This window comes from Chinchilla lanigera, unplaced genomic scaffold (genome assembly GCF_000276665.1).
Source record: "Chinchilla lanigera isolate Chin_1 unplaced genomic scaffold, ChiLan1.0 scaffold00022, whole genome shotgun sequence".
NCBI lineage: Eukaryota > Metazoa > Chordata > Mammalia > Rodentia > Chinchillidae > Chinchilla > Chinchilla lanigera.
The window spans coordinates 26956506-26968940 of NW_004955423.1; the positions used below are offsets into that span (position 1 = coordinate 26956506).

At 40.4% G+C, this 12435-nt stretch overlaps 1 protein-coding gene across 8 annotated transcripts in view; it reads right to left on the reverse strand.

Moving 5' to 3' along the window:
- The window catches only part of Atg4c (autophagy related 4C, cysteine peptidase), a 179444-nt gene that overhangs the window by 142641 nt on the left and 24368 nt on the right, over positions 1 to 12435 (reverse strand). For all 8 annotated transcript variants that reach the window (XR_001234058.1, XM_013514382.1, XM_013514380.1 and 5 more), the window contains 4 exons: positions 11327 to 11560; positions 8466 to 8796; positions 6510 to 6580; positions 2303 to 2439 (listed from right to left, as the gene is read on the reverse strand). Coding sequence is in view for 7 of the 8 variants with exons in the window: in XM_013514382.1 (XP_013369836.1) it covers positions 2303 to 2439; positions 6510 to 6580; positions 8466 to 8796; positions 11327 to 11560 (773 nt within the window). In the remaining variant the exon portion in view is untranslated. The remainder of the gene's footprint in view (positions 1 to 2302; positions 2440 to 6509; positions 6581 to 8465; positions 8797 to 11326; positions 11561 to 12435) is intronic.

The following is a 12435-nucleotide window of genomic DNA, read 5'->3' on the forward strand; positions in this document are numbered from 1 at the left end:
GGAAACACTTTTCAGTTCCTAAAGGAGCTTCTTCACAGTCATCACGGGGTGAGAATTTATTGAGCTGTACCCACAAAGCAATAAATAAGACTGAAGCAATCAGTCAAAAAGGAAAGTGCTAATTTGTCTTGCTGAAGAAAACATATTGGGTTTTCCTCATCCCAGATCCTTAAAAATATATAAATAAAGAAACCTATCGTGGTAAGGGCTGACGAAGCATGCGCCGAGTCTCCTTCGCCTCACAGAACGTGGCAGGACGCTGGAACAGGGCCATCTCTGAAAGTCTACGGAATCACCCTGATTAATCAACTTGAAAAACAGAACTGAATGGTGAATTTTAGACTTTAACATGTGTGTGAAATGTACAGGAAAAAGTACAACTGCTGTCCACACAAAGGAAGAGGAGGAGGAGGAACAAGAGAAAGAATGATGATTATCTTCCTTTTAGGCTCTCAGACGCAGTCCTTTGTCACCTCTAGAGTGTGTCTTCACCAGCTCCCATTTTGGCTGTTGACCAACTATCCCCTCTGGCTAAGCAGAACATCTACCATACAATCTAGTTCACTCACACATTGCAGACATCTTTACCTGATAACTGAAAATTTACAATGTCTCAACAGTCCCCGCTCTCCCATTTGAGTGAACTATAGTGTAAATCAAATTAGTAAAGTTCAAGAAAATGTTATACTCAAACATTTTTATTCTAGGGGAAAATCTGAAAAATAATGAATTGAGAGTTAAATAAGTTCTTGGCTCAGCGGTCAGGCTGTTACCCAAACTGAACATCCACTTTCTTCTGTCTTCTCTAGTCTACACAGACAGCCCAGTTCCCAGCTGTCTGAGGACCCAGTGAGATGTGTTACTCTGGCAAGTTACAAAAATAGACCTGACAACTACGGACTGGGTAACTGCTACGTGCTAGGTACCAGGGCTCACTTGAGCAGCTGACCACGGCCTGTTCGCCACAGCTCAAGAGCACCAGAGGCCCGGGCGCCTGGTGGATGCTGCCCACATCCCCGAGCAGCAAGGCCCGCAGCAAGGCTCTGCGGCTCACCCTGCCAGGAGCAGAGCTCCGGCTACCGGAGTCAGCCCGAGATGGTGTCGGTCCCTAACCTCCTCACGGCACAGCACAGCAAGCACAAATTTACAGAATTCACCTTGAGGTGACAACACGCCGGCAGCCCCAAACCCTCAGCAGCCTCGCTAGACGCAGGGCTTCGCAAGTTTCACACACTTCTAAAGAGCCGACGCGTCAGGCTCGAGCCCCGCCATGAGGGGCTCACAGATACTCGGTGTAGTACTGTGCGGAGACTACTGGTGGTAAGCGTGCTTCCAACGTTTCAGTACTGCCTGTTTAGAACATGCAATGTGCCGGCTAGAAGAATCCATGCATCATGTGTTGAAAGCAATGCTTCCAGATTTTTAGGGCTGGCACAATCTAGCTATTCATCTACTGCACCTCTATACAACCCACACATAGGAACCAGGGCAGGGATTACGGCTCCACGGAGGGAACAAACTGTGACCGACACACAGAAGATAGATTGAGACTTTATTTCAACATCACTGTGTCACTCAAAACTCCGTTCAAAGAAGAGTTCCATCTCTGCCCTGGAAAACAGACTCCTGAAATATGAGGAACTGTATTAAAACTGTGAAAATAATATAAGAACTATAATCGCAATCAGACACTAAGCATCTCAAAGGTCATTCTGTCACATCTGGATGCCTTGGTGCCTGAAACAAGATAATGTAACTAGACAGGTTTTTGGTGCAAGAAACAGAATCGTGCTCCAACACAGAACAAACCCTTAAATGGCTACTATAAAGAGAACAAGGCTGGAACCCATTCCTGATCCTACCTTTGCGCTGTCTGCGTAAGTCTAACTTCCCACTGATTTCATACTGGCACATATTTGCATATATTTTTAAGTCACAAAAGAATATGGAATTGTAGCCACACTACAGGTTTTGATTGCTGTTAATTCTGTGTCTCGTTGATTAGCTAGAAAGACACAAGACTTCTTCATTTTGCCCTACAGCACTGCCTTCTCATGCACGTGCACCGCATGTACATGCATGCATGCACACACACGCACGCACACATGCGCACGCACACATGCGCACGCACACACACACACTCGCTTCTGGTCTTGCAGTACTGAAATTTACAATCTCTAATGTCATGCTATACGATGTACACGGTAAAAGGATCACTGCCCTGGTAATAGAAAGCAGACTGCAAATCTGTATTTTTCACATTCACTTAGTAGCACCTTAGAACTGAGCACTAATTTCATACCTTTACAAACTCTAAGTAGTCAGTGTTGGTTCTTTCTCCACCAAGTCGAACAGGAACTAGAATAATAACAGCCTTGTCATCTGCATTGCCGGAGGTCAGGGAAGCGCTCTGTTTATCCATCACATCGGAATTATAAACTTAGAAAAACATAATGAATATGTATTAAATTTTATAAAAATGATTATCAGAAGTATTTTTACCCTAATTCCACCCTTTTCCACTGGCCAACCATCTCGTATCTGATGTCACTATCGAAGTCCCAACAAATTAAAAACACTTGCCTCATTGACGAACTCAGTTTTTCCCTACTGAGTTGTTATTAAGGAGGGCGCTGTCAAACAGAGACAAGCCCCTGCCCTGAATGGGCAGACATTCTAATGGGGACAACAGACTGAGAAGTAAAATGTAAGTCAGGTGCTGTCAGGTGCTCTGACGAGAGCCAAAGAGAAAGGCAGAAGGAAAATACTGATGGGAGAGGTCATTTAAAATAAGGGAATCGGGAAGGACTGAGGGAGAGCACAACTGAGTCAAGACTTAAAGTCAAGAAAGACACCTGGGGGAAGAGCACTCCCGGTAGAGCCAGGAGCCAGGACAAACGGCCCAAGGCAAAATTACAACTCCACCACGGAGTTTTTAGGAAAGAATGTCCCTATCTTACCCATGCTCTAACAGCCCAACTCCTGCTTGAAAACGAACTGCAGGGGCAAGGGCTGGAGTACAGCATAGAGTCCGGAAGCCACCGCAGTTTTCCAGCAAGCTGGGACAGGGCTTAAACAAAGGCAGTGATTAAGAGAAGAGGATACAGTCTAGTGCTGATCATGTGGAAGTGGTGATGGTGATTTTAGTTCACACATCTGAAGACACAGGTCTAACTAACTACAAATGTGACCTGCACCGTTTTGTCATAAGCAAACAGTGTGTGCACAAAGTCTAAAGGCTAAAACATCAACACGTTTAGACATCCAGGAGATGAGGAAGAACCAGCGAAGGGGCCTGAAGGATAGAAGAGGCGTGGATGGGAAACCTGCAGAGCCGCATTCTGGAGACCAAGGGCACACAGCGCTCTGAGGAGGAGAGGGAGGAAGTGGTCAGCTGTGTCACGCGCTGCTGACTCTGCTGACGTGAGGGAGGAGAGGGCGCAGACTCCGCAAAGTGAAATTACTGGGAAGAGGAGTTTTGGTGGAAGGACAGATGGCACAATCGAAGTGGAACAGTTAAACAGACAGCAGAAGGACTTGTACAAAAAAAAAATAGGCAAAATTTTGTACATAATAAATTACTTTTATTCAAAACTTGCTTTGCATTCACACCCTTTCCATCTAACCGAACTCCCCCACTCTTCCCAAACAAGCTCCTTAACAAACTCTGCTGCTTTCATCCCATTTCTTGCCCCCAATCCCAAATGCAGACGTGCTGCCAAGCTCTGCTCAGCAGCTTCCCTGTCTGCACTCGTCTGCGCAAAGCTGCACAAATGCCGCAATGGCTCTGCCTCGTCAGGTGCCCTTCATCCTCTCTCTGCACACGCCGAGGGCCAGCCGGTTACAGATGTGCTTCATGCTCCTGAAGGTTCCGACTTCAGCGCACCCAGCTAGACTGCTCTGGGGCTTTTCCACCCACAACATGCGTAAGGACACGGTCCGATTTTGTTACACAGGCACACAGACGAGCAACTCTCAACTAGAGGATCCCGACACCTTTCCTCCACCCTCCACTTGGCCCTCAGTGATCTACACGGAGAAAGAGGTAATTCTAAGGTGATATCACAGGTGAATTACAAGTGCAATATCTAGCAGAAGTATTTCCAAAATCTTACAGAGCAAAGAGGAAAAATAAACTAATCCTGCCTTATGAAAGTTAGTGTGCTCTTGAAGAGCTCATGAAAGTTAACAGGAGGCATAATAACAAAAGGGCATTCCAAGCAGACGCAGGAAGACACACGGACCATGGATATAAAAGATGGTAACAGCATTCCCAAGGAGCACACCAAGTGCACTTGCTGTGGAAGACAGGCCAGGGCTGGAAACGCAGGCTGGGACCGACGGTGCACAACTGCATGCACTTGCGCCTGCCTGGCAAGCGCAAGGTCGTGAGTTCGGTTCCTGGTACCGGAGAAAAACCAAAAAAACTAAAAAAAAAAACAAAACAAAACAACTGCATGCACTTTATACGCTAAGAGAACCCAAGACTAGAATTAATGGGCAGCTTCAGGTTTTTAAATAAGGGAAGGACATGATCAGCATCTTTTGATCAGATGAACCGAAAGGAAAAAGGACAAGGAAAAAACTTTTAAAAATAAAATGAAATAAAAAGACAAGAAAATCCAAGGTCTAAGTTACAGGTAAAGGAGTGATCTAAATCAATGAGGGCAAAGGGAAAGCAGATTTCGGGGACAATTTTAGAAGTACAGTGAGTAGGCTTCTGGGGACAGCAAGACCAGAGCAATGAGCACCGGGAGGAGCGAGTTCTGACCTCAGAGCAGTCAGCTTCTGTGTGTAGGCGCCACACTACTCGTCACGAGAAGACGGGAAGTGGAAAGGGGTAGGACAGGGAATTTTACCTTTACACATGCTAATCTAAAGGACTTACGGGACATCCAGTGGGTAACAATTAAGGGCCAACAAAAAACATGAACTACCTCAGAGCAGCTCAAGTGGGACTACAGAGGTAGAGTCATAATTTTTTTTTTTTTTTTTTTTTTTTTTAGGCAGGTTCTCACTGTGTAGTGCAGGCTGGCCTTGAACTGGCTTATATACCCCAGACTGGCCTTGAACTCACGGCAATCCTCCTGCCTCAGCTTTCTGAGTGCTGGGATTACAGGCGTGCGCCACCATGGCCGGCTAGTTTTTAAAATCTTAATGTATGTGGCATAGTCCTGAGTACTGAAAGCCACTGAAAGATACGTAATTACAAAGGAAGAGGGTACAGGATAAAAACAAAGAAAATAAGTGGAAAATAAAACCTCTAAAAATGTTAAAGAGGGGGAAAATCATTGATGGACTCTTGCTTCACCTAGTTCCTAATCCCACGGTCTACTAAAACTATACTAATATTAATTCTCCATTTAGGGTTCTTAAACATGAATAGTAAAAATTTTAAGACCTATTTCAAATCACACAAACCACTTACAAATGAGGAACTCTGTATTTTTTATTTAAGTGTATGTAATAAAGATGAAGGCTGATCAATAAAATTAAAGCACAAAGAGCAAATTCATATATTAATTAGTTGTTTAAGCATATTGTTAGTCTTAATTAGTATTACACAGCAGATTTTATTTGTAAGATCTATTAGAGAAATAAACACCGTACCTACAAAATTTATATATTGTATCTGAAAATTTATGACTTTCATCTTTATATGGCTATCAGTCTTTCTTTAAAAGAAAATTAATCTCAACAAAAAGCCAAAGGAAACTGCATATATACTTGGTAAGTATTCTTTCCATACTAGCTGGTATCAGGATAACCTTAAACATTTTGTAGATACCCTCAGATTAAATGTGATTCCAGTATATTCAATTTTTCTAAGACATTGACCTGTTTAATTTCCTTAATAGTTTTCTGTAAAAATCCTAATACCATGAAGTAGCTTATTTTATTTTATTAGAAAGTTATGGGCGGCTGGAGATTTAGCTCAGCGGCACAGCGCCTGCCCAGCAAGCACAACATCATGAGTTCAATGCCTGGTACCAGGGGGAAAAAAAAAAGAACGTTATGGTCTCTATTTTATCCCCAACAAAGTTTCAAAGTTATTATCGACACTGATCATCAATAGAGATCCAAAGCCGTGCAAAAACCTAGACAACGGCTGCCTCCTTGCCAGAGGACTCCCTGAAGCAGTGGTGAGAAACACAGCTACTCCTGAGACAATGCTGAACTTTCATTCCTGAAGACACAGCCACCGATGACATGACCTGGCACACAGGCAGCCCCAGGAAAACCCACACTGACTTTTCTGTCTAATCCTCTGAGGTAGTCATTTTAAATGCCGGTATTTACTTGAAGAATTCATCTTAATATTATAATTAATAATTCATAGTATACTTTCAATACAAATATCTAATAAGCACCTACTATGCCTAGGATGCAAAGTAGAGACCAAAAACATCCAAGATATGGGCTCTACATGGATACTCATTTACAAGATACCGTGACTGAACACACATGACCAATAAACAGATAAAAAGCGAACTACAGCCACTCCTTACCTGTACAATCTTGTGCAACATAAACAGTTATTCCTTGTAACTCAGGGTGTCTTGCCTCTTCGACTGCTTTTCTAAGAAAGTAAGAAACTATTTTTAAAAGGCTAGTACTTCTAGTTGGTAACTGAAGATTTAGTTTAAAGGGGGAACAAAAACCATCATTTTTTGACTTCCTTTTGAACCCATGTGTCTGCTGCCAAAACCATCATCTGAGTTGATCAGAAATCAGGTTAAGTCTTTCAAAGTCGAATATTGTAGTAAACTACTCAAAGAATATTAAAACATAAGTTTTAATTGTATTTTCAAAAGTCTTGGGCACGAAGCAGTACCACCCACTCATCCCAAGAATCTCTACCAACCACTCATCTGGCTACAGTGAGTATCTTCTAACCAGTGGTTTTACAGTACGCTCTGAGGTTTGCCACACATTAACCTATAATACTGACTGGGAATAAATTACTGTTTATCCTCTGATACTTTTATGAAAGTTTTCTTTTTTTTTAAGCAACAGCCTGACGTTTTTTTCCCCCATTCAAAAACCTACATGAGAGGTTGGTGGTTTAGCTCAGTGGCAGAGTACTTGCTTAGCATGTGTGAGACTCTGGGTTTGACACTTAGGACTGCAAAAACACAAAACAGACAAAACAAAACAAAACACCTAGAGGACCTGAACAAATTAACAGCCTAATTTCAAATATCAGAATTCTGTAAGTAAAACTGCAAAATGAAAAGTATTTCTAAGTGAGTATAATGCTCAATGGTACAAATGTGAAAAAAATCACAATATCTAGCAAAGGAAATTATGCATAATGAGAAAACACAAATATTTTTATTTAACTGCATCTTTCTAATTCTTTAATTTAAAATGCTCTATTATGAATGCTATGCGTTGGTATGGAAAAGGGACTGGCAAGTTACGGCCTACAGGCCACATACCATCACGGCCTATTTTTGTACATGCGTAAGCTACGAATGGCTTTGACAGTTTTAAAGGCTAAAAGGAAAAAAGAAAAATGGGCAAAGCAACCTTATAAGGCCTGCAAATATTTTAGGGTTCTAAAATATGTACCATTTGCCCATTTACAGAAAGTTTGCTGAGCCCTGGAAGGGTCCAAACTATGATTCTATGATTATGCTTTCATAAATATCATAGAAGTTGGGACTGATATTACTGACAAGTCAACCAAGAATATCAGGTGCTTTTCCTATTGTAAGCATCTGACCTATAAAATATCAAAGCATGCCAATATGCAAAAATGCTTTGCAATAACTTCAAATTTATATGATTATAGGTGGAATAAATTTTCCACACCTTACTATACTTACATAACATCCTGATGAATTCATTTATAATAAGGGACATTCAACAAATAATACATATTTTTTAAACTTGGGTAATATCCAAGTAAATAGCATGTTAAAGTGTTAGCATAGTAAAATTTGACTTTCCGTTTTTTTCTAACTACCTGAATGTCACAGGCGTTTCACTTTTACTGTGATATAATTATAATATTAATAGTCCCATGTCCCATACATTTACAATTCACAAGAACTTGATGTGCAAAGAAACACTGAAAACATCAATTTTAGCTCTTGACATTTCATTATACTATCAGTACATGATAGCCTCCAGGTTACATTATCAAAAAAAAACTGTAACATTGTGCATGTTCCAAGGTTGAAAGAGATGTTAGTTTTGGAATATTTCAATAAGATAGTCCAGTGAAAACCTGGTTACGCAGAGACTCGGAGTATCTTACACCTATGAGCAAGAGAAGAAAGACCTGTCAGTACACAGATATAGCTAGAGTCACAGTACGCCCCTTTTCCCTACTAGCAAATGAAAGCGCCCTTATGGACATTCTTACACAGCTGGACGTTCAGCCTCAGTTACACATACATGCCACAGGAATCAGCATTTCTGCGCTCTCACAGTGTGAGACTTTGAAACACTTTTACCTTAAAATGTGAGCGACTACCGCCGGCCCATACCAGTCTCCAGCCTTCTTCCCAGACTTCTTTCCATACTCGATTAGTTGATGCAAGCCAAAGACAGCCGAGGGGGAGTCGCCAAACCAGGAGATGATCTTCCTGTGATAAACCTCATTTCGCACTTCATGGTCGTCGGAGTATTTCCCAACTGTTTCCTTCAGAGAAACGGTTGGAGTTCTGAGTTCTCTTTCTCCTGACAGCGATGCTTCGAAGGATGCAGTAAACTTTTTTACAGTGTGGGAAGTCCATGACTCAGAGTCTAAATTTTCAATGTTTAATGCATCAGGCCAGGTCCAAGCTACAGCAGTTCCAAAACAAGGTATTCAGATCTTTTACACAGATAGAGTTTAACAATTCCCCTAAAATAAGTGGAGAGTACCTAAAGTCATGTGGCTTACCACTAAAGCAGAAAACCGAGGAAAAGATGAATACATATAGATAGGTGCTGGGAGTGAGTGGGAGGGCCCTGAGGCCCTGATGATGGTGCTGATGGCCCTGGGCTGGTTCCCCAGCGCTGCTCGAAACAACAACCACCACTGAAGCACTCACTCTATATCTATATCTATATGTATCTATACACATATAGATATAGATATAGATACAGTAGCTTAATAGCTGCTAGTTAAGACACTGGGAATGGCTTCCGTGTTTCTCTGAGAGATGATAAAAATGTTCTAAAATTAAATTACGGTGGCTGGGCATGGTGTTGGACACTTGTAATCCCAGCACTCTGAGAGGCTGAGGCAGAAAGTTCCCAAGTTTCCCAATTTAGCAACTCACTGAGGCCCTGAGGCCCTGATGATGGTGATGATGATTTTAAAGGAGGGAGCTAGAGAATGTGGCTCAGTGCAAAGGCCCTGAGTTCAATTCCCAATTCTACATGAAAGGATTAATAAGAATAATAAGAATAAAATTATGCCGATGGAACTCTCTGAATACACTTAGAGCCGGGGAGGCACCTCAGTGTAGAGGGCTTGTCGGCCATGTGTGGGGCCCTGGGCTGGTTCCCCAGCGCTGCTCGAAACAACAACAACCACTGAAGCACTCACTCTAATATGTGACTTTACAGGATGGAAGTTCTACCACAATAAAGCGGCTTAAAAAACTAAAGGTATGAACAGAGACAGTTCAGCAGTACTCATGACATTTAAACCTGAATGGTCATGTCATTCTCAGAACTTTCTGTAGTTTCCAAAATGTCTAAAGCTAGAACCTATTATACATAATCAGGAAACACAAAAATTAAAGACAAAGAAAAAATAGTAAACTCAGGCCCAAATGGCAAACTGTGTATGCGTTTCTTTCCTCTGTAAGACACTGCTCAGGTGAAATGAAGACTTCTGCTCCGTTATCGCACTGCTCATCCGTGCCAGGCCTGACTGCGAAGGGCCCAGGACACACAATCGCACACACTCAAGAGCACGCAGGAGTGAATATATTCAGAAAGCAGACTTGTTTGACTACACATTAAAAGAAGTATGACCACAGCAATTTTAAATTTTTTCAAAATATTTTTCTAAAACATTCCTTCAAATAACTTAATTCCTTTAAGAGAGTAATAAAAATTCTCTAGTAAATAAAAAGTTAAGAAACAAATATCTAAAAATTGTTTGAAAATGCAATATACCCACTACTTCACTGGTAGGTTAGTAAGGTAGGTTCAAAGACCTCATCAACACTATTATAAATATTCCAATTCCTACTCATGATTGGCCAAGACTGCAAGTAAGTCAGCCCACAAAACTACTTTTCCCTGCATTATTCATACCACTCTTAAGTAAACTTTCTAAGTAATCTCACTAATGGTATCTACAGAAGGGCTACTAAATATCTGCCACGGAGTGGAAAGATACTGTCTAACACTTTAAAAATCTGATTAATGTTTAGTAACAAGCAGAGATGGTGGCCCAAAATGGTAAATTAAAGTCCTCTTACAAATGTACACACTATAAAAATGGACTAATAGAGCCACTTTGAAGATACCAAAGTATAGTACAACAACTCTTGATAATCTCCCACCTCTTTTGTCTCTAACTCACTATTATTTGTCTATTTGTTTTCCTGAGAAACTATTTTGTAGATAACAATACGTAAAACAATAACCATTGATAATTTCCTACCATTTTGTCTGTAATTTGCTAAGTCCCCCCTATTATTATGTTATCCTTCTTTTACTCTTTAAAAAAAAAAAAAAAAAAATGGACTAATAGGAAGGTGGCACATTAGGAATAAAAAGATATATGTAAGTATCAATGACATTTTTGAGGGTTTAAAAGACTAAGTATGATGATCTTATTAAGACTATGCCTAATCAGTTTAATATTAGATGAGACATTTTTATGAAAATAAAAATTTTAAAGCATTATTAATACATAGAGATAAAATAGATAAACCAGAATAAAGACTCTCAAACTTTAAAAAATACTAGCTTTCAAAGTGACAGATGTTGAACTGCCCCGGACTTAAGATACTCCAAGGAGTTGAACTAAAGATACTCCAAGGAGTTGAACCAAAAGAGAAGGATATAGCACAAAAATGCAAAGGCTACTAAGAGCTAAACTAATGTAACTCACTATGGTCACAAGAATAACAAATTATTCTACAGTTTTGAAAAGACAGTCATAAAAATTTACACATAAGCCTTTTATGGCCCAGTTCAATAAAAATATAAAATGCTAGATTAGTTACAACTTTAAAAACCACAGGGAGTCAAGAAACTAACCTGAGAGAATTTTATACAGCATGCATGCTGAAGTTCATGCATTAAACAAACTCAAATTAAACAAACTCAAAAAAACAAACAAAACATAACCCCAGAAATGACTTACCTCTGCCGAGAAAGTGGAGGACGAGCCCCTGCGCCAGCAGCATCTGGCCCGTCCTCAGAGTGCAGCCCCAGCCGCAATCTGTCGTCAGCGCGGAGCCCTCGATTTGAGGAAATTCTTCCCTGTAGGTCAGCCATATCCTGGAAATGAAATCTTTACGAAATTCTTCTACATTTCCCGCAATTACACGATCTTCTATTGTGCATCCTGACCTTGCAGTTAACATTTTATTTTCATCTACAAAATAAAAACATAAATTATACAGACAGGTAAGGAAATGTCAAGCAAGGTAACAGATTACCATGACTGTCCTGAGATGCAGATTACATCACAATCTTCCCACCATTTTTCACATTTAAAAGCAAAGGGAGCTGGGTGTGGTGGCGCACGCCCGCCCGTAATCTCAGCACTCAGGGGGCTGAGACAGGAGGATTGTGTGAGTTGGAGGTCAGCCTGGGCTACATAAGCAAGTTCAAGGCCAGCCTGCCTGGTCTCAAAAAAAAAAAATGAAGGGGAATCTCACTCTGCCTACTCAACCTGCTATAAAACCAAATGAACGAATCCTGAAGTGTTCTGTACACTGGAGGTAACTAATACAAAGTAGGTATTACCAGTAATACTGCAATAATAAAAACACCCTATATTCCATAAGTAATCCAACTCTGATAAGGGGAGAATACTAAAATCATTTTTCTTTTTACCTAATTTGGCTTGAGATATACAAATTAGAACTCTGAAATGTTATTTACAAATAAAATGCCATAATTTGTCAATATGTAAAAATGTGAACAATCACATAAGGTAGTTCTTAAAATCAAATAAAATGAACATATTGTCATGACTATTTCTACTCAAATTATAAGGTCAAAACTAATAAGAGAGGATATAAAATTCTTAAAGCATAATTATCCTTTTATGTTCAAATATAATTACTCAAAACTTGTTGCCACCCATATAGGATTTTTAAATTCCAAATAGATTATTTCACACAATTCCCACAGAAAAGCTATGGCATTCTTTTTTTTTTTTTTTTTTTTTTTTTTTTTTTTTTTTTTGGTTTTTCGGTTTTTCTCCGGTACCGGGAACCGAACTCACGACCTTGCGCTTGCCAG